A 21,145-nucleotide genomic window follows, 5' to 3' on the forward strand; every position below is an offset into this window, starting at 1 on the left:
GAGCGAGGGGAGAGGTGTACAGGGTGGAAAAAATGTGGGGGAAATCAGAAAACTGCTTTCGTATTAAGGCAAACATTTACCCTGAACGACGCTCGCGTTAACCGTAATTCGAGAAAAGAAAGACGCAACGACGGATCCCAGGAGTCGTAACGTAATACGCGAATGTTTTAACGTTGACGATAATAAAGTTTAAGAGCCGGTATGAATTTCGCTTAGCCGTCTGTATTCTGTACGACCGGTTATTATTTCTCGCGCTGTTTATTTAGAACCACCGAGATATTAAAACGGAAGGCATTTTATTATGTACGTCCCTCTTGGCCATTTCGATTATGGGCGATATCCTCACCGTGGTAAATGAACGACTCGTTATCAATATTATTTTTATTTTCATTCAACGCTGATGAATCTACTGAAATTTTGATTGATTGTTACTTTAATTTAATGGAATTCCGGGAGGGTGTCAGGACTATGTAGATGATTCCATTTGATACAAATATAAATTTTAATAATGAATCACGATGGTGAATGTGTTCATTAGCGTATGATACAGCCCGACGATGATCTATATATATATATATATATAAATTTTTTAATTCTCTTTAATACTAAGCTTATGATACTATTATCTTGCCATTGTAAGGCTCCCTATTTATAATGCCAGCCTACCATTAAGCTCTCTTCTCGTTACACCGATGTCAGCTGTACCGATATGAATTACTCTCGCATAGTCTATAATTATAGTGAGCACCACAAACATCCATACAATCTCATCATGGTTACACGTAACGTTCTATAGAATTTCTGTACTCGTAGAAAGGTTATATTTGTTGAACGTTCTACTGGGATTTCGTACGAAATAGATTACGTAAACAATTTGTGTTTGAGTTCCGTCGAGTATACAAATAGGTATTTATTCGTTGCATCAGCGAAAGACAGCAGCGATCTCCATTCTGGCGATTCTTGACAATAGGATGCGAGAGCGAAGGTTATTTCTGTAGAGTAAGAAAAAGATAGGGACACGTGAAAGGAAAAGTGTAAGCAAAACTCTTGTCGGTAAAATTCTAATGGCTCTCTGGCGATGACTCTAGTGCGGTTTGTAAAAGCTCAAGAAAAGTCGGAAAAGCCAAGACGGGACTCGTGGACGCAACCAAGTCCAAGTAAATTGAATCGATCCTCTGGGGAAATGTTACAAACATTTCTGCCTTGGAAAAGTAATGCTGAGAAATCGGCTTGAGGATTGCCAGCAGGAAAATGGCAGAAGTGGTACTCTCTCCTTTTACTTTACTGGTGGTATTCTCTCTCTCTCTTTCTCTACTTTGTCTTTTTTTACTCTTTTCTCATAGAATTACGACTTCGGGTCGATGAATTCTGTCGGTAACGCTGCTATGTTTTCCAGCCTCTCTTGGGCGAATTACGATCTTACTACAGTATACCTACCTTCTGAAGTTGCAGCTGTGGATCCCAGTTAGGTCTTAGACTTAGTTCCTAACGTACGTTTGTCTTAAAGGGTTTCTGTCTAGACTCATGCATTATATAAGGAGCTTGTTGGTCGATCCTCTATTCTTCATTAATCTATCCCCTTCTTACTTTTACTCTCTCTCCCTCTCTATCGCACTTTTCATATTGCTTATATTGGCCATCCGTTTTTTTTCCCTTTTGTTATTTTTCACTTCCTTGAACATTTTTTTGTCTCATTTTCCTTCCTCTGACCGCTATCGTATATCCACTGGTAGGTAAGTAAGACAGGTGCTTGATATAGGAACAATTTTCTTTTGCGTATATTGCAATTGTAAGGTGGCAGGTTATTACATAATATCAACACTGAAGAATAATAGGTACAGCTGTAGAAAGGCATATAAGTTTTTCTTTTTTTTTTTTTTTTTTGTAATTTTATACGTATATAATTATGTGTATATATTTAAATATATTATATTTATATATATAAATTGAGAGAAAACAGATTTGGTATGTAATAGGTACGTTATATAAGGCCTGGAAAAATTGGATGGAATCGAGATTGGAACACGATAAAGAATTTCAACGTTTAGATACCCTAGAAGATCATGCTATTATTAAATAGATTATTATTATTATTAAATATCGTTTTTGCAAAACCGAATAGTCGTACTTTTCCGATAAACGTGACCGGGCATAATATGTACATACAAATGCTGCGTGGTGGGGTGAAAACCCGATAAACATTAGCACAGCGAGTTTGAACTTTGAAGCTGAAACGTGAACAATTTTATAGAATTGAGGATTTCGATGTAATGCTCAGAGAAACAAGGAGGAAGCGCATTAAATTTCAATTTCATGAAATAAAGGAAAAATTTTATGCGCAATTTAATACGACGAAAGTGGGAACGAGAAAAATAACCAGTTGACCTAACGACCTAGTCATTAATTCCCACGGAATACTACGCCCCTCTGGCTCGACTTGTCCCTTTCTTTTCTGATTTTATTATACACTCTCCCCTCCTTATTCTGCCCAACAACCTTTCACGGAACTAACCCTCAATTTTTTTTTTACAGTAGAGAATATTTTCCGCTGCGACCCGGTTTTATCCGTGCCGAAACTCGCGGTCCAATGCAGATCAATGAGTTGAAGCGAGGGAATCAGGAAATACCGGAATAATAGCGCCCATTTACTTTGCTACCAGTCGCACCCCTAAATCCACCAAATCGCCCCTTTCGTCATCCTAGTCTCGTTAACCTCAGTGAAACTCCGACCTTTCGGCTTATGTTCCGCTATAGGAATCGAGTTGGTTTAAAATCGAAACGAGAGTAGACGAAGCAAAAAAATGGGGTCTCGTTAAACGGTTCAAAAAAAAAAGGCCAACTGACTGGAAAAAGGAGAATTATTTGTTGGTGAGTACTTATTGACTCAAATAAAATTTTTGTCATTTTTTGATGCGCATTTCAGGAAACACCAAAATAATAGTTACATATATGCTAAATGTCTCTCAGGGATGTAATGGGTAAGGAACTATGGATTTATGTAACTGTTACTTACTTGAGTATAACTTTTCTTTTTATATAACCTGTATCAGTCAGTTTTTGCTTGCTGAGCCGTACAGTAGCGTTCGCGTGCTTTAATGAGGTAAAAAAGGCTTTATAAATTTTACTATTAATGACTGTCGTAAGAGGATTGTTAATTCGTTCAATTTCTCATTATTTCGTATAATGAGGAGATTAAGTACAGAGAGACTGTGTTTAATGTAGAAAACGACGGGTTTGGTGGGACTAGGTGGGGTACCATGACATGAGTTGCAGGTGAGGCAATTATGATATGTTTTTGGAATTACTCAAAAAGTATTGCGTCATTAATAGATCCGGCCTTACCTCACTTTTCTGTATATAGAGGAGATTAAATGACAGACACATCGGCATGAGGTTTCAAGATTCAATGAGTAATTGTGCGCATGCGCAAGATTTCACTTACGTGACTCGTATTTCAGGAATTATTTCAGCGTTATTAATTGCGTCAATGAATATGTAGCTGAGCAAAGAGGCCAAGGAAGGAGCTTTAAGTCTCTTGAAACAAAACATTAAGCGATAAAGCACCATCTACCAGGTTATCAAAAATTAAAGCATCATTGGTATGCGTATATGATGTGTATATACATATGTATTATATGAGTGTTATATATATATATATATATATATATATATATATATATATATATATATATAGACATATATATCTACTCACCATACGGTTTTAGCACACCCATTTGATTATTATGGTAAAACCGTATTCATGTGGAGCTTTTGGGCTTAATGACCGTGAATATTATATATACAGGATTATTAAATAAATCTTCTACCACGTGAAGATCGTTCCGCCATATAAAACAAATGAACGGGCTAACTTCATTTGGTACGATATTCATGTATAACCCTGTGTATGCTTTATCTTGCGTAACTCTTTGCACTTGTTTCAAATTTATATTGTTTGCTAAGATCAACGAAAAGTTCGGTAAACTCACTCTGAATCTTCCAAAAATAGGGAATCAAAGAATTCGTAAACAGGATATCTAGGATAAAAACTTGACGCTATTTCTTCGTCGCTGTCGCTTTCGCTTGGCCTTCCTAATTCCTCCTCGACTATTTTGGCCACCCTTGTGTTCGGGCACCTATGATAAGCCGGTCGTGCTACAAGGTAGAAGATTATCGGTTGTAGATGTGTATAAATACGGAGGTCCTGGATTACACAACTAAAACTCCTTAAGGACACTCACCCAAGCTCCTGACACGTTCCTCGTGATCCTCCGGTGTTTCCGCGCTTTCTTGATGACTGTAGAATATTTTCGACGCTGACCGATGCGCGTCGCTAGTGTCGACACTATCTTCGACTTCGATATCTTCTACGGTTTCAGCCATACTCGACTGTCTGGAACTTCTTGACAATCTTCTTGGAAGTTCGTAACTCAATAGTGGAATCGTGCCAATGAGAATGTCTGTTTTGACTTTGAGATTTTTGTGGAACCATCCTTCTACTTGTGCTTCGACCTAAATTAATAGGATATGTGAACTATTTTGATTCAGTGAGCTTACTAGGTTTTGCAATGTTGCGTTAGGTTACGTGATACTGTGTATTAGCGTAGGTTATTGTGCACTCGCCTTTATTTTATAGGATACGTCGATTATACTACTGTGAGGCATTATGGATGGCGGTAATGGAGGGACACGAAATTTACCAATTAATCCCTCACCATGTTCTTCGATTACGTTAAGTTTCATTTCCACTACAACTTCCTTGCGGGTTATATGATCCTCACCAGCATGGTAAGTGATGTCCTATCGTTTATAATAAAAAATATATTTTCAACTTTAATAATAACATATCCGATCGATAGTATCATACGTCAAACCAACAAGTGGACGATGTACCTTCTCAAGAAAAATATGAACTTTCTCCACAGCGACTTTCGACTGATTCTGCAATTTCACACGGACCGGAATTGTCTGTCCAGAAACATAACCTCTAACCGGAAGTAATACGGTCATGGTCAATGTCTCAGACGAACCACCGAATACTTTGGAATTTTCTTCGGAGACGGGTTCCTACATGGAAAAAATATAGACCGAAGAAATACCATGATAAAGTAAGTATAAGATTTGTGGAGGAAAAATAAAAACGAAAAAGAGAAGAAAAGATATAAAAGACTAAAAGGATCAGACGAATGCAGTAAATCGAAATGACTCACTCTTGCGAGGGGTATAGAATTGAGATCAAGAATGGGCGCCACTGTGAAAGGCACTTTGATCGCGTAGTCGAACTTCCACGGGCGGTCGACCACCGCCTTAATCGAGTATCGAATCTTTCCGTAGAAGCTCTCGAAGCTGCACGGTATGTTCGATGGGAGGTTCCAATTAAACGGGAAGACGTGGTTGCCCTCGGGGATTTCACTCTCGTCTTCTCCGTCTGCAATCAGAGTTCGGAGGATTGAGGAGAGTAGTACAGTCTAGCTTGGTAGGTAGATAGGTGGATACGTGTAGGTGGTGGCTGACTGGAGGGGTGGCCAGGCACTTCTCAAGGGCTCAAAGTGGCGCTTCATCCTTAATACCATCATGGCGTTCATGGCGCCAGTGTGCAATCTACAGACGGATATAAATATATAGAGAAATTTGAACTCACTGCCGTATATATAGGATCTTTCTCGCAAGTAACTTTCCGTGGCTTTGCAGGTGTGTGTACCGCTACCCTCGTGCTTCCATCTTACATTGCCTTCGCCCTTGTATCTGATTTCGATTCCTGAAAATATCCGTGCAAATCCTTAACACTGCATGGACTCAGGTTGCTGTATGGATTATTTAACTAAGGTATTTGGATTTTCACGAAACTTTACGATGCTCGAGGAATGGCAGGTGATTTATAATACAGTGTGTGTGTACCTCGAACTTTCAGGGACGAATCCAGATCTAGGTAGATCTTGCCGGATATCGGTGAACCTCCGTGATAAATTTCTTCGTCGAGGACGACTTCGAAACGCGAGACTCCCATCGCGATAGTCTTTCCGTGGAAAACTGACATGGAAAAGCGTGGCCAAAAGTGCTTTTCTCTCTACTATGCTACGGGGGGTTGATCTTGCGCGTGAGCGTTCGCCAATAACGGGCGTCTAGACTTCCAGCCGCCGACCTTGACTGTCTCGCCAGTGTGCCACGCCTAAAGAGGCCCATTTTCCGGCGTAGAAGCACAAAAAATATAATATCTCAAATTATAATATTATCAGCTACCCTTTATCACGAAAAGTCTAAAATCGTTGTAATTTTTTTGGAATTTCAAAGTCACTCCACAGATGATTGCCTGGGGGTTCGGGAGATCGTTCATCGATCCTCTGGTCTCTGTTTAGATGTTCAAGTTAAATTGAAAATTCCTACCGACGGGTAAACAACTTTTGGTCAGACAAAGGGACCGATAGAAACTGTCAATGCCGACGTGGGGTATTAGTTTTCTTGGATTTCCAGGGAAATATTTGTCCATGAAAGTAGCGAGTGAAAAGGGAGTCGTTTGACGATAAGTGCCAGATGGAAACGGGTGGTAAGGAGGATCGAAAGTGGACGAAGTTCAGGGAAGAGGTTTACTTCGAGAAAATCGAGTAAAGAGGTTAGTAGTTTCCGATAAGGGTTTCCGGTGGACTTTAAAAGCTCACTGGCTTTCGTAAATATTATATTTATAATTTTATATCCTTGACTAAGGGCGCACCTGAGGAACTGGCTTTTACGACGAACGTATAGCTTTACAGGTCCCCAGGAAGAAATGGGCTTGAGATCTGGGACGTCGAGAAGGAACATGAAGGGTGGGTACAACCTACCTACCTAGTGGAGTGACTAGGGGAGGTCAGCACGTGACAAATGAGGCTATTTGTCTGACGTGAGCCTCCTACAGGGGGGATAACGAGACCCCTCAAGTTCTCACTCGCCCCTACTTACACTTTTCTAGTCAACCCCCCCCCTCCCCCTCCGCCCCTCCTCTTATTTTCTAGACCTCTTCTCGACGCACTTCCGGGACTCAAAATATTCTGCGGACGCTCTTTCTTCGTCTTCCCCTCTTCCTCTCTCTCACTCTCTCTCTCTCTCTCTCTGCCTCTCGCTCTTTTAACCCTTTTAGCCACTTGTCCGTAGAGCGAACCCCGGAAATGGGGCGACTCGAGGTGCAGACCGGGTTCCATCGAAAAATCTTGAGTGCCTCGTTACTTTTAATTGATATTATAATTGGACCGCATAAGTAGCACTGGCTGTGCCCGCCAATAAGCTCGTAGTAGAGGACAATTAAAAAGTCTATTGTGGAGCCTAGGGGCCTTGTGGAGGACAATCGTTAATTAGCATTAATCCCTTTCAGCGTGACGTTTCTTTAATTATCGACTTGGTGGGTATCGACGATATTCGGCCTACAGCAGCCTAGGCTGAGTCACGAGGTGGGTCGTGGTGAGAAAAATTTATTTAATTTATAAAGTGTCACGAAACAGTCCGTCGGTGTCCTTTGAATTTTCTTCGTTGATTATTCGTAGTAAAAAAAATAAATGGAAATATTATAGTAAATTTACGGATTATTCCGTATTGTTGGTGGAATTTATACGAGGTAATTGGAAACAGGGTGTAATGCGTCTCGGCGAGCAAAGTATCCCGAAAGGGAAAAAGGGTTGGCTTGCCGGCTCGTTCGGTTTCGGAAGAGGGATTGATAATCGGCCGTATCGTTTGGTGGGAATTGGGTCTGCCGGTGAGTCGGGTTAGGGTGGGGCAGGCCGCGCTCGTCGATCATCCGACAGACGTGCGGGTCCGGTAATCGTCGGCAAATTGAATGTGCGACTCGCGACAACCCCTTTAAATTTGAATTTTTTTTATCAGCACCCGCTAACCCCGGACGAATTTTAATATACGAAGGACGACGCTCCGCGGCAGCGGCGCCGGGGGAGAGAAATTCTGGCGGCTGAGTGGAGGCGCGCGATAATCCTCGAATAAATTCAGCAGCTACCATCCAGCCACCTTCGGCAACCACCCTCGAACACACCGTCTCATCCCCCACTATCCCCTACAAAGCCAGCAGACCTCCCACCAGTCATCTCGTCCATGCAACCGTTCTCTCGCATACAGAAAACCATCCCAGCGAGCGACCCACGATCTTCCTGACGGCAAGATAATTTATAGGGCTACCCCGGCTTTCGAACAACCCCTTACAACCCCTACGCCATCCCCGCCCGTTTCCCGAAGAAATTCGTCAAATTCATCCCCTTTCGCTGGTAAAATCACATCTCGCACGGCCTTATCCTAGTACGCGGGTGTAGGCCATGGCTGGGTTACCTGTGGCGCCATCTGTCGGAAGCACCGTGAAGTAACCTGATAGAGTATAACCAAGAAAAATCAAACTTTAACAGAGGACAAAGTCATTCCGTAGAGTCGCTGGGTGAAGTTTCGATAGACAACCAAGTCGTTTCGGGGTGAGTGGCTCTTAGGTGGAGTCTAGCGGGCCGATATCAGAGGCGACGGACTGCAAGTAAGGATGAGAAAGGACCTCGCTGATAAAAAAGGGGATAAGGCAAAGGTCCTGGCGGAACAGTGGCATTTCGTTCAGAAGTCCAGGGGGTTCGCAAGGTAAGTAAGTTATAGCAGGACTTCGGCTCCGTGAAAGCGGAAGCTTCCCAGCCTAACCGAGCTTGATTGCTTTTTTGTCCTTGCGGCGTTTCCCGTTCTTACCACGTTCCTGGTCCGGAGTCTTCCGGTGTAGGATTTCAGTAAGAGTTCCCTGAATTACTTGAAACGAGACACGAGCATTCCTCATGTAGGTGTATTGTATTACCTCTATGCATGCTATTCCCTATAGTCAATTATCCCTCGCGTGTACAGTTAGCGGTATAATCAGTTTACGATTATTACATGACTAGATTAATAATATTAACCATGTCACTATCCGTTTCCGTATACATCTCGCAATGGCTATTTCAGCCTGTTCGTTAATTACGTAACTGGCTTCACGCAACTTTTTATGCGGTTTCCTTTCATTAGTATTCTCATACGTTTCGGGATTTACGAGCTGGGGAATAAATCCCCAACGGTAAATTGGATCGTAATCTCTCTGGCCGCACGATAAAACGCCGGGAATCGATTGCCAAACGAATACAAGGCCCGTCCGATACATCCCGAAGCCCCCTGCTTTCTGCATTCTGACGCACGGAAGATCGGGCCAGGCCTGACCTAATCGCGAACCCATGTAGAATCCGGGCCGAGTCGAGCAGCCAAGCTGATTCTTTGAGTAGAAGACGTAAGTCGCTTTTGAAAATATTTTTTTTTTCGACTAAAACATCCACGAGTACGTGCGACTGTTTTTTATGTCCTCATTGTATGGACCGAGCGTATACAACGCATCACGTGACCCGAGTGGATGAAAGAAGAAAGAAAATATTGTCTATTCTCCAACTGATTTCCCTTATCCATTGTTAGGAAAGCTTGGGAAACCCATAAGAACTTCTTATATCTATCCCGAAGTTTTACCGTCACTCCCCCTGCGCCCCTCGACCACCCACTCGATCGACCATCTCTCTTCCGCGAGTTTTACCTCCCTTTCTGAAAAGGGGAAAAATATAAAAAACTGTACCCCGAGCATCGGGAGATCACGTCTTTTCTGTTCTAGGTAGGTCGTTTTTCACGCGGCTGTCAAACCTCGCTCATCCGTTCACAACGGCTGCAATTAGTTTGGCAAAAAGAAAAATTAGGTCGGTGCCCATGTAGAAGGGCACGGGGATCGAAAGGGGCTGCCGGGAGAAGGGAAGAAAAGTAACGTAGCCCATTCACTAACGGAATGTCAAATAGGTCGTTACGTTGCGCTACCGCCAATTCATGGATGGTAAATTCGTGATATCCCCGTGAAAACAAACGAGGGAGCTACCGCGCAAGAGGCGAAAAGGTGGATTTCGGGAGAGAAGCGCAAATTTCCAATAGACCTTTTCGCGTCGCTCGCACATCGGACTATTCCCGCACGAGAATATCCCAGCAGTTACGACAAAAGTATTAACTGTGTTCTTGCGTCGTATAGGCCATACGTGATACGTATTCGCAGGTTCGTATAAAAGTATACGACACAATTTCCTCTCTGTGACGTAGGAGGATACATAAACCCTGTACCCGTGGTACAATGCGCGAATGGATTTAATTCAAATGAAGAACGAGCAAGGATCGGGGATATGTTTTGAGGTTATGTATACTAAATATCACGGACGGACGGGAATGCAAAAGCTTTCTACGCTCTCGAGACAAATGGGCAGATTTATCTGGTTGGTTTGGCCCTTTTCGATATTCTTGCCGCATCCAGTGGCTATTCTCGCGTGATTTGTGAAGCCGGATGCTCCTTTGTCGGTGAACGAAAAGAGAGAGAGAGAGAGAGAGAGAGAGAGAGAGTCGTATCGCGAATGTCGATTAGGATGAGAGGGGGACGAAGAAACGTAAAAAAAGAAGAACAGCCGATAGGACGATCGATCAATATAGGTTTTCAGGGTACGTGTCCAAATTCCTGAAGGTTTTGTGTCCTCGCTTATACCCTCTGAACCATTTTCCGAACCCTCTTTGCAAAATGGTTATTCTCAGAGAGGGAATAAGGAATGCTTTGCTTCTCCTCTATAAAGGAGAATCAATCATTTCGAATCTATCAGATTTGGTAAATGCTATGACCGAGGCTATATGTGTCTGGCTTAATATTTTAGGCTACGTGAAATCACGTGCATTCTCCTGAGGCCGGGATTCGAGGTCTGCGTGGATATAATGGGAAATAATTGCATTGGGAATTATTTAATGAATCAAGCAATTCTGCATTGAGAGTGGTTTTGTATTACGTGAATCAGAGAGGAGGGCTAGGGGGTTGAGGCTGTAAGCTTTTACCAAGGGAATTAAAGATGCGGAAAGGGTCGAGGGAATCTCGGAAAATTCTAAAAACCCCAATCGACTTCATCCTCTTTACCCGTTCGGTTTAACCTTTCAAATTATTTAAATGACCTCTCGGGTCGCCCCAGCATCGCCTTTCGTTACTGGCAGTGCATTAAAAAAATTGCCGAGGGTATTTGCCGCAAGCGAATTTTCCATCCTTTACTTCGTTTCGTTAGGAAGCACCGGATCAATCCAGCATCCACGAGCGACACCGGAGTCTTTTCCGTGGAACGAAATCCATGGCAGTATGGAAATTAGAGTTCGAGGGTAAAAAAGTACCCGTAAAACATTCCTAAAGATCATGGTCCAAGAGCGTCAACATTCCTTCCATTATGTGGTACAAAGTCCTATGGTGCAATATAATGGGGTTATACAGGGCTTGAATAATTCTCAAGTCTCAATGAGACTTTCGTTTTAACGGAGGCCTTTGATGATCCACAGATATATTGGAGATCCGAGAGTCTCGTGTAAGGGATGATAAAGGTTCTAGGAAGCTGGGAGAATAATAGGTTGACAGTAGCCGGAGTGGACGAGCTAGTGGATATAGGGGGTGGCTATGAGAAAAGGGGGATGCTTTGAAGTAAAGGCTGTATAGGATGTATAAGAGAGGGGTGGCACTTTCGGGTGGGTTTTAGGTGGTAGGCAGGGTGGCTCCTAGATGCTGTGTGTGATCGAGGGGGTTGAACGAGGACAGATAGAACAGCAGAGACGTTTGTGGGAGAGAACGAGGGTGGCTTCACGTGCCATAGGTTGGAGACCCTGCTACCCTCTTAAGCCGTCCACAGTCCGAGATAAATCCCTGGACGTGATGCTCTTACTAACTAACGGGATTGCTCGGAATGGCGTAGAGTTTCCCGTGGCTCCTGTGGACTCCGTTGCTGGGCTGGAGTCAAGTTGAGTTTAGGAAAGTCGAGTAAGTGTTAGTAACTGGCCATCATGATTGCAGCTTCCAGTTTTCCGGTTTAACAGCGCGGGTCCGATGAAGTGCCGGATAAATTTACGGATCCCTTCTTTACCGGCTTGCAAATAAACGAATAACGGAGAGACGGGGTCGATTCTTCGTTTTTAACCGATCGATGATAACCGACATTACCCGAGGTGTCCCGATTATATTAATGTGGCTTAGCGATTCTTGTTGGGTGACCTTGTTGCACAATGGAAATTGAGGGTTTTGTCTTAATTAGACAATGCCTACTGGTTATTACGAACGTTGCCATTACCATTCGCTGTGTACAGAATTCAATTAATGCTCATGCAAATCCTCGACCCGAGCCGCTGATTTTAATGGAGTTCAGCGACGAGTTCTGATGGTTTTGCGAACGCACGAAATCTCTCGAAATAACCGAGGATTTGTATATGTGTATATAATATTGCGACTTTTGTAGATTATGCATGTGTATATACGTATGCATATACATTCGAGTGTTTAATTTTCCCGGGAATTTCAGTGCCAATTACACTTTTTGTTTTCTTCGGGGTGCCGTTAATATTGCCCGGAGACACGCGAGTGGGCGTGAAATTTTAATATGTAACGTCGCCCTGTGCAATATTCGAATTTAATAACGGCTTTTTTAAAGGTTATGAATAATATGAGCGACGAAGGTACAGCGAGCGAGTACGACGGCATTAAAGCGAAAGGACAAGGGGCGAGGAGAGATGGTAGAAAGAGAGTGATGAAAAAAAAAAAAGGGAGAAAAAAAAAGGAACCGGAGAAACGAGAAAAGAGCACCCACCGCGTAAGGGAGGAAGAGCTGTGTGCAGCTGGTAGCTTTTAATTTGAGCGTTCACTGCGAGCCCTCTCGCGCCCCTCTTATTTTTTCCTATTTTATTTTAACATCGTCCAGGGAAAAATTATACGCCTACCTTCGACCTTACCCTCGCCGGTCCTCATGCCGCACCTTAACCACCACTCTTTCTCCTGTCAAGTGGGAAAACAAAAAGCATCTTTTAAAAGCCTCCCATACGTGTTCCCTCTATGGATTATGGATAACTAATTCGTAAAATTTTATCCGGGGTAGTTGGAACAAATAATTATTCTGTTATTAAAAATTAGATATCGGGACACCCTGTATATACGAATTCATGTATACACAATGTTATTCAGTCCGAATGCACCGCCCGAACATGGTTCTACCACGCGAATCAAAGGGGTTTGCTAACATTGATTTGGTGGTGCGTTTGGGCTGAATAACCTGTATATACGTAAGTAACGAAAGTTCTCGGGTATAATGAAGAATTTATAATTTACACTCAAGTTTATGCGATACAATTGAATGAATTTCAATTTTGTATTTTTCTTTTTATTTTCATTGCTGAATCATGCAAACGTCCAGTGTCCGGGATCTCATGACTTTTTGAACAGCCCGCGCGCTGGCAACGGCAATAAAGCGTTGCCGGGTATATGGAAGCGTACATTATAATATGGGCAAATGAACTCGCGGATCTGGCGATTGATCGTACAAATACTTTATCGCTTCTGTGAAAATATTCCTGTGAAAAGCGAAGCTAGGTGACGCGTACGCATAAATGACAATGGCTGGAGGGGCGGGGAGAGCGAGAGAGAGAGAGAGAGAGAACAGACAGAGAGAGAATTGTATAACGCCCGAAACAATCTCGATGCAATAATGGCGATGTAGGCAGGAAGGCATGTCAAAAATTTTTTGCAGTTATTGAAATTTTTTCATCGATCCGCGAGTAGCTACGCGTATGCCACGCTTCGAATAAATTTTGCAGCAAAATAAGCAATAGCGCATCGAATGCCAAAGCGTTATCATTGGTATATGGATGGATATTGAATTGCGTGACATTACATATATATCGCACGTGGCATTAAAGCCTTTGAAGTTATTTCGTAATTGTAGCGTCAGAGCGAATTTCATTGAAAATAATTCTATCAATTTTCCTACACGTCACATTGTATTTTTAGACAATTGTCGCATTTTTTAGAAACCCGCATACATTGTTCCACTTTCTTTATTTTGCCCCTTATGAATTTTGCCAAGCTCTAAAGGTGGTCGGGGGACTGGGTCGAGGTAAATTTCGGTCGAAGAGGTTACCGGAATGCGATGTAAGGAGTTTGAATTCTCGCGGGATATTTAGATACGGGGGGTTGGCAGGATGGAGAGGAAAAAAGATAATTGTATTTTATGAATTCGAGATAAGCCGAAAAACTGCTCGACTCGCGGCTAGAGAATGGGCACCGCATAACATCAACATAATTTTTGTGAGCCCGCGAGGTCACATTTCCATAATGGGATGCATCGAAAGCCACCACTCGCACGTCCCGTGCGAAACGCTCCGAAGAGCTCACCCTTATAGAACAACTTTCCTCCGGTCCAAGAGGTCGGTATAGGTGCGACTTTCCGCCAGGGTAGGTAAATATTCTGGAATCGCCTTGAACGAAGGGTAGAGAAAAGATGGAAGGAAAGGAATAGCAAAGAAACGAATACAAGCGTGTGACGAGGGAAAAATGGCTGTGGAATATTTCAATGGTCCGAGGGTGTATATACCGGGTGGCGTTTGCGAGTAACATTAAGGATATGAATTTCTTGAAAACAAGGCTTGTATACGCCTGGGTACAGGTGGCTGCCAGAGGGTGTAGAAAACGAAGAAGGGGTGGTTCGGCCGGGACAGGTGGTACGGCAATGGAGAGGAGTGAAGGGATCAAGGATACCTCGGAGAACATAGACAAAGTGAGGGTTGGCAGGTCTAAGGGTTGAAGGGTGTTCGTGAAGTCGGAGAAGACGAGTGCTTAACGTCGCGTTCACTTGGCATTCGGGATTCAGAAAAGGGGATCGCTCGACGCTACTGGAATCTTTCAGGGGCGGCTTCGGTGGGGCTGGCAGGGGTGGCTAAATAAACTGACTGAGAGGAAACGAGGGGGATACCAAGATGCGAAAGTTCAGGTGGGAATAAAAGCAGCAATAGGAATGTGGCTCGGCGTTCGTCAAGGTTCGACCCTGGATATCCAGGTCCCAGGACGACAGATAGACTCCGCATGAAAGAAAACTCAAGTAATTACGTCGGACCGTGGCGAAAACTTTAATCTCAACCCCTTGAGCGATCCGGAGCGCCGACCCTATATCCGAGGAAAAATCGTCCGTCTTTGCCCTCGGTAACCCCGGACAACCACCTAGGAACTCTTTCTGTCTTTGTTAAACTTCTCCCACCAGCACCCCTTCCTCGGCCCCTGGACGTTACCAGAAATTTTCGTACTACCCGTTAGAACCTCGTTCGAGGAAAAAGTAGAAATTCGACACGTATCTTGAGATTTGATTTTTTTTTTTTTGTATTATTTATTTAACACGCTTACGTCACGCGTGTAACCTTTAAAATTTTTCTTTCCTCCCTCCACGCCCTTCAAAGTTTCTAACCAAATTTTCTTTCGACTTCCAAACAGATTTTGCGGATCTCGCGATCCCCTTTTACATTTTAATACCGGCGCCGTAATGCAGGTATATATACTTTTGTAAGGCGAATAAAGGAATCTTGCACATGTGACCGTATAGCGGAGAATAAATTTACATTTCCCGCTGAATAATCGAATAGGTACGTATTTATTTTGCACGCTCGACAAATGCCCCGAGGGATGAACAAGAGGGTGATAAAGAAAAAAAGGAGAACAAAAATAACAAAGAGACACACAAGCGACCGACGTATCCACACAGAACGAAATTCGATAATGCATACCGAATACGTGACTATTTGTCAGTGAATAGTCGGGACTTTTCGCATGACGAAACGTCCACCAAGGAATTCCACGTCAATGACGATCCGGGTAATACGATTTATCTAGCGTAATTTACGTACTGGCTATTCACGACAAAACGAATCCCCATTACCAAGCAGTGCCATCTCAATTCTATTGAAGAGAGTCAAGTTAATATACTTTTTTTTTTTCTTTCCCCGTCTACTCCAAGGAACATTTTTCCACTCGATATGCGAAAGCTTCGTAACGGCAAATTTTTCAGATTTCCAGACGAGCCGTGAGCTATGGATTTCAATCTCGTCCAATACTTTTCTTTTCCCTTCTGTTTTATTTCCCTTTCCGCACCTCAGCTCATTCTCTTTCTGCTAACTATACCTGACCCAAGCCTGTTTCTCTTTGTTTTTTTTTTTGACACGTCACCTTCAGCCAATCAAGGACTCTCGAAACTTGCGTGACGAAGGGGGCAGCCCGGTGTGAATACTCAGTGAATTCTCTGTATCGCGCTATAGTCACGGCGGTAGCAGGTGTGCCTTACAGCGAGACGGTACGCGGCGGCTTTTCGGCCGAAACTTCAGGGATTTCAGGAAGCTCCGGGAATTCAGGAAGCGCGGAGAATTCCCGGCACGTAAATCTTGGCAAATCTTAAAGCTACTCCACGGGCCCTCGAGCTCCACCCATCCTTCCACAATGGCAGGAACCTACCCCTGCTCCCTCATCCCGCCTCATCTATTCTTCAGCCCCACGGCGAGTCCTTCTGCGTCCCTTGACAAGCTAACGAAGCGTAATTTCACCCCTGAAAACCGTCGTTTTAACAAAACACCCCCCCCCTCCCCCTCATCCACCCCCTCGAGCTCCCGCAGTCGCATTTTCCTCACCTAGCGAATCCGATTCCCAGAGACAATTGAGTTCCTACGAGTTACTTAATTGATATCTTGCACCCTTTAACGGGCTAACCTAACCTAACTTAATTTCTCCTCTCTCGACCTAACTGCCATTACATGTACAGGTACCCGGGTTTCATTAGCACAGCGCAAACCGGTGGCTGGTCTTGGTGTATAAAATACAAGGGCAACCTGTAGCATTCGCACCCTCCTCCAAGTTCAGGGGTAGCTGTTATTTTATTTTCACTTTCATCAAGCCTCTTTCACTTTCCTTTATCCGTCCGCGAGTAAGTGAAAAGCCATTAGACTACGATAATTCGAAATAATTTCCGAGTGTCCTTCCGGAGTGCCGAGGTCTTCGGGAGAAAGGCGTAGAGCTTGCAGAGCTTGATGGCTACGCATTTGTCATCCCTCGTGAAACACAGGAAACTTGTGATACGGAGCTGAACTAATGTTTCAGAGGATGATTAGTACTTGCGAGGATACGGCTGGATACGGCTGGTGTAAAGCAAGTATAGGGTACGTACTTACGAGAAGACACGTAGGATGCCCACGAAGAAGTTGGTCCAAGCTGTACAAGCAGGCGTATCCTCCGTGGTAAGCATGTGTAAGGGAATGTACTGGAGAATAGTCGTGCTTAACGGCGACGTGATGGGGATAAGAGGGAAGTGACAGTAACAAGTTACGTAAGGCGGCGTTTCGAATTAATAGCGTTAGCAAGAACAATGTCCCTTAACGAGCCTTGTCCATTATCGTTTCCAATGGAAACTCCCTTGGCCAAGTAACAACTATTCGCTTATCGGATTAAACTTATATCTATTTTATATCGCTTATGATTTGTAACGTAATTCTTTTCCTTGACCCGACACCGATAGCAAAACATACGAGAACGAACTATCTTCGAGAACCAACCGACGTTACCTTCGGCCGTCCACCCGTCCTTCGTGCATCCGCAAGCCAGGCGGCCGCCAGCCAATTCTTTTTTCACCGGGAACTGACGAGCCGATATAAACTGGCAGTTGAGGTGGAACGAACGGGAACGTAACAGGACGAATCTTAACTATCTATCGAGATCCCTTCACCAATTAATAAATTGGGAGACTCACCGGAGCTGGGGCAGCTAATCCGTGGAGGCCGTCAACTGCATCCCAAGGACACTCTGGTGGACACTGCACTAACGCACAGCACTACACCTCCGGAACACTCACAGGAATTCATAGAATTGCCTGGATTTCGCGAGAACAACGCGAGAACTGTACGAATCGAGAACTTGCTATACCGTAGCGAAACACGGCAAGAAAAACTGTCAACAGACAGCACGGGAGCGCGATGACCCTCGTGACACCTCGGTCGGTGCCCCGAGACAGACTGCTTTAAGCAGTCGATTGACAATAGCCAAATCCGAGAACTAATCATTCTGATCATTCTAATTGGTCGAGAGCCTTATAACCGATAACTCCTCGACCTCAACTAAACAATAACGAAATCTTACGAGAGCCTTGACATAACTGTACGAATCAACCCGAGAGCGTAGCTTCTGAGCAGGATGGCGACCCGAAGGGAACCAGAAATCGAGAACGTTATCTGTATCGGTAACCGGAGCCGCCTTGGGACCGTGATTCGAAAACACGTCACAATACATGGTATACTCAGGCTCTGTACAGGTATCCGAGCAACGCTTCTGTCACGAATAAATATATGTGTCTATGGAAATCGATTACGGATATAACTAGAGATAACTGTCTTATTAGACGTAATATATAATATATAAGGACCATATAGTCTGAAAGCCTAATTATCCGCTCATTATACTGTGAAATCGTGCAATTGATTGGTCTCTAGTAGTGCACTCAAAGACGCGGGGCTCCATTCCCTTCGACCCCCGTCGCCTCCTTGCTTTACCTTGTTATCCTTTCAGGATGGTAACTAGAGGGATTATTGCGAGAATCTCTGGAATTCCCAAATGGATCTACAGCTCTCACTCATTTTCTTTCTCTCTCCTACTCCTGTGTTTTTAAATTCTCCGTCGATCCTCGAAGGCTTCGGAATCCCGCTCCTTCGCATCCACGTTTATAAACCCTGCTGCCATCGTTGTCCAATGCCTTTCTTCATACATACATAAATTTTCAATAGGTTTCACAAGAAGGAATGCTACAGGGCTCGCAGGAGCATCCTTTCTCGCGTTCAAAGTTCCCTCGCTCCTTTGTTTCAAAGCACCTCGCACTCTCTCATTCATCGCTCTTCCTACGTCTTCCAGAGGAAACTCAAACCCCTGGAATCCGAACCACGGCGGAACTCTCCCTCTCTCTCACTCTCACTCTCCCTCTCTGGCACCCTGTTAAATCGGATTCACGGTGAACTTTTGAAATTGCTTTGGCACCAGCTATGCACCCCCTCGTCATGGTCCCGGTACTGGTATAGGAGGGTACTGGTATCAGTAGCAGAGAGAGAGAGAGAGAGAGGACGATAAACACCCTCGCGGGAAAGCGGCGATCTGGATACTCGTTAAATATCCCAGAGGGTCGTTTTCTAAATAAGTCGAGAGAGAAGTCGGTACGCGAAGCTGTCCAGACCTCCGGCACGATATTTTATTGTAGATTCTCAGGTTCGTCCTTTAATCCAGCATGGCTTAGCTATCGTGAAATCTGGCCATTTGTTATGGGAAATCCCCGATCGCCGGTTCGCCCTAGAGAGAAAAGGTATATATGAAGGTTGTTGCTACCGAGTTCACCCTTTTGAATTACTTACCAGGAACCACATTGCACGGGCTCCTCTTTATACGCAACCTGAATTCTCGTAGCTCCATTAGCCGATTGTATTTTAAGCCAGGTTACCAAGCCACCCTTTATCCTCTACGCTACTGGCTTATTCACCCTGTAGCCTCGAACGGGGATGCTGTGGCGCATCCTAATTGAAAATTGTCTCGCACAATGCTGGGACGATTTTCAATTAGGTCCCGACGACACTCCGAAGGACGGGGCCATCGATAACCGCCGTCTCGACGCCTATTGGTCCCCACGTGCCAGCTTCCTGAAGCGTCCTACGTCAGCTCGGTACAGCGGCACGGCGCGGATACGTAAGCGCGGTGGATGCTGCTGTAAAAAAGAAAACGGAATAAAAGATCAAGAGAAGGAAAGAATTAAAGAGCAGGAGGAACCTCATTTAGCGTGAAAGTGTCGAGAGGTTGAAAAAATAGGGACAGCAAAAGAAAAACAAGAGTTAAGGGACGCGCACTCGAAAAGCAACCCTCGACGATGAGTAAACGCTGAGTGGAAATTACCAGGTCTAACGGGGGATGAAAAGTTTTCAGGGTAATCTTCCAGAAAGTGGACCCGGCCGAGTGCGCCTCTCTCGTCAAGATTTTTCTTTCTTTTCTCTTTCACGTACCTGGTCGCGCTACGTGTTCGTCCACGCGGGGTGAAAACTTCCCTTAACCGTTTACCCCCTGCTATTTGCCCTACGAATCCACGTGGACATTGTCCTTAAGTTTCCCGCGTGTTACCTACGCGGCCCGGGGATCTCCTCGCACACTAGAGATGGACCCTTTGAATTTACACGAATGGAAATCAGAGAGGAGAGACAGTACGGAGCTAGAATTGGCTTGGAGGAGCAAGAGAGAAATCTAAATAGAGGCAGAAATCGAGAGAGAGAGAGAGAGAGAGAGAGAGAGAGAGAGAGAGAGAGAGAGAGAGAGAGAGAGAGAGGGAGTTTGTAGCCGAGAGTCGAGTGCCAACGGATTGTGGTCGACATTAATTCCGGCCCACCGGCTGCCTACAAAGCAGCCCGCTGACCTTAGTTAGATTACGTTTGCGTTACGAACTCAAGCGGAATGCCGCAGCGTAGTTACGCTGCCACAATTTGCAGTTCACACATTGCCAATCTACCATCAGCATCATCGCCACCATAGCCAATACCATTATCAACATCACCAGTAACATCTACATTGATCTTCGCCTTAGCTTCCACGTGTATTCAGCATCCCATGAACTTGCACTTGCATTACCCACGAATCACTCGAAATAATATTTTTTTATTTACCATCGACAATGGTACCATTCCATGCGTATTACGTCATACGTTTCATATATCAATGTAATATTTCAACCAGCTTGAAAGTAATAGCCTATACAATTTTATAATACAGAATCCAATATAACTTCTGCTTATCTATTTACTTGCGTTCCTGCAATATTGTAAAATATAATCTGTGAAGTGATTTTTCGAATCACGGTCCCAAGGCGGCTCCGGTTACCGATACAGATAACGTTCTCGATTTCTGGTTCCCTTCGGGTCGCCACCCTGCTCAGAAGCTACGCTCTCGGGTTGATTCGTACAGTTATGTCAAGGCTCTCGTAAGATTTCGCTATTGTTTAGTTGAGGTCGAGGTGCTCGAATCTGCCGTGGGGAGATAGTCTCGACGTGCCGAGTTGCCCGGCAGAGGAGACGACCCGACGGAGACGTCTCCACGGACCGGCAGGAGCCCGGGTGAGATACCGGCGCTCCGTTTGATTTGGTTTAAAGGGACGACTAGAAGAAGATGGAAGAGTTATCGGTTATAAGGCTCTCGACCAATCAGAATGATTAGTTCTCGGATTTGGCTATTGTCAAAGCAGTCTGTCTCGGGGCACCGACCGAGGTG

At 44.3% G+C, this 21,145-nt stretch overlaps 2 protein-coding genes across 3 annotated transcripts in view; one reads left to right on the forward strand and one right to left on the reverse strand.

Annotated features, from left to right (window-relative positions):
* Positions 1 to 3,691: 3,691 nt before the first annotated feature.
* Positions 3,692 to 6,054, reverse strand: LOC107271772 (arrestin domain-containing protein 17). Its single transcript, XM_025089024.1, has 7 exons — positions 5,899 to 6,054; positions 5,642 to 5,758; positions 5,211 to 5,428; positions 4,894 to 5,067; positions 4,624 to 4,800; positions 4,242 to 4,512; positions 3,692 to 4,155 (listed from the first exon to the last, which is right to left on the reverse strand). Exons 1-7 carry the CDS (start codon positions 6,035 to 6,037, stop codon positions 3,986 to 3,988), a joined length of 1,266 nt encoding a protein of 421 aa, XP_024944792.1. The 5' UTR covers positions 6,038 to 6,054; the 3' UTR covers positions 3,692 to 3,985.
* The window catches only part of LOC107271807 (band 7 protein AGAP004871), a 74,835-nt gene continuing 58,683 nt past the window's right edge, over positions 4,994 to 21,145 (forward strand). Inside the window, exon 1 of one of the 2 annotated variants that reach the window (XM_025089028.1) lies at positions 4,994 to 5,108. Coding sequence is in view for 1 of the 2 variants with exons in the window: in XM_025089027.1 (XP_024944795.1) it covers positions 5,101 to 5,108 (8 nt within the window). In the remaining variant the exon portion in view is untranslated. The remainder of the gene's footprint in view (positions 5,109 to 21,145) is intronic. The other variant, XM_025089027.1, reaches the window with a different exon arrangement.

Source organism: Cephus cinctus, unplaced genomic scaffold, assembly GCF_000341935.2.
Source record: "Cephus cinctus unplaced genomic scaffold, Ccin1 Ccin1_scaffold1042, whole genome shotgun sequence".
NCBI lineage: Eukaryota > Metazoa > Arthropoda > Insecta > Hymenoptera > Cephidae > Cephus > Cephus cinctus.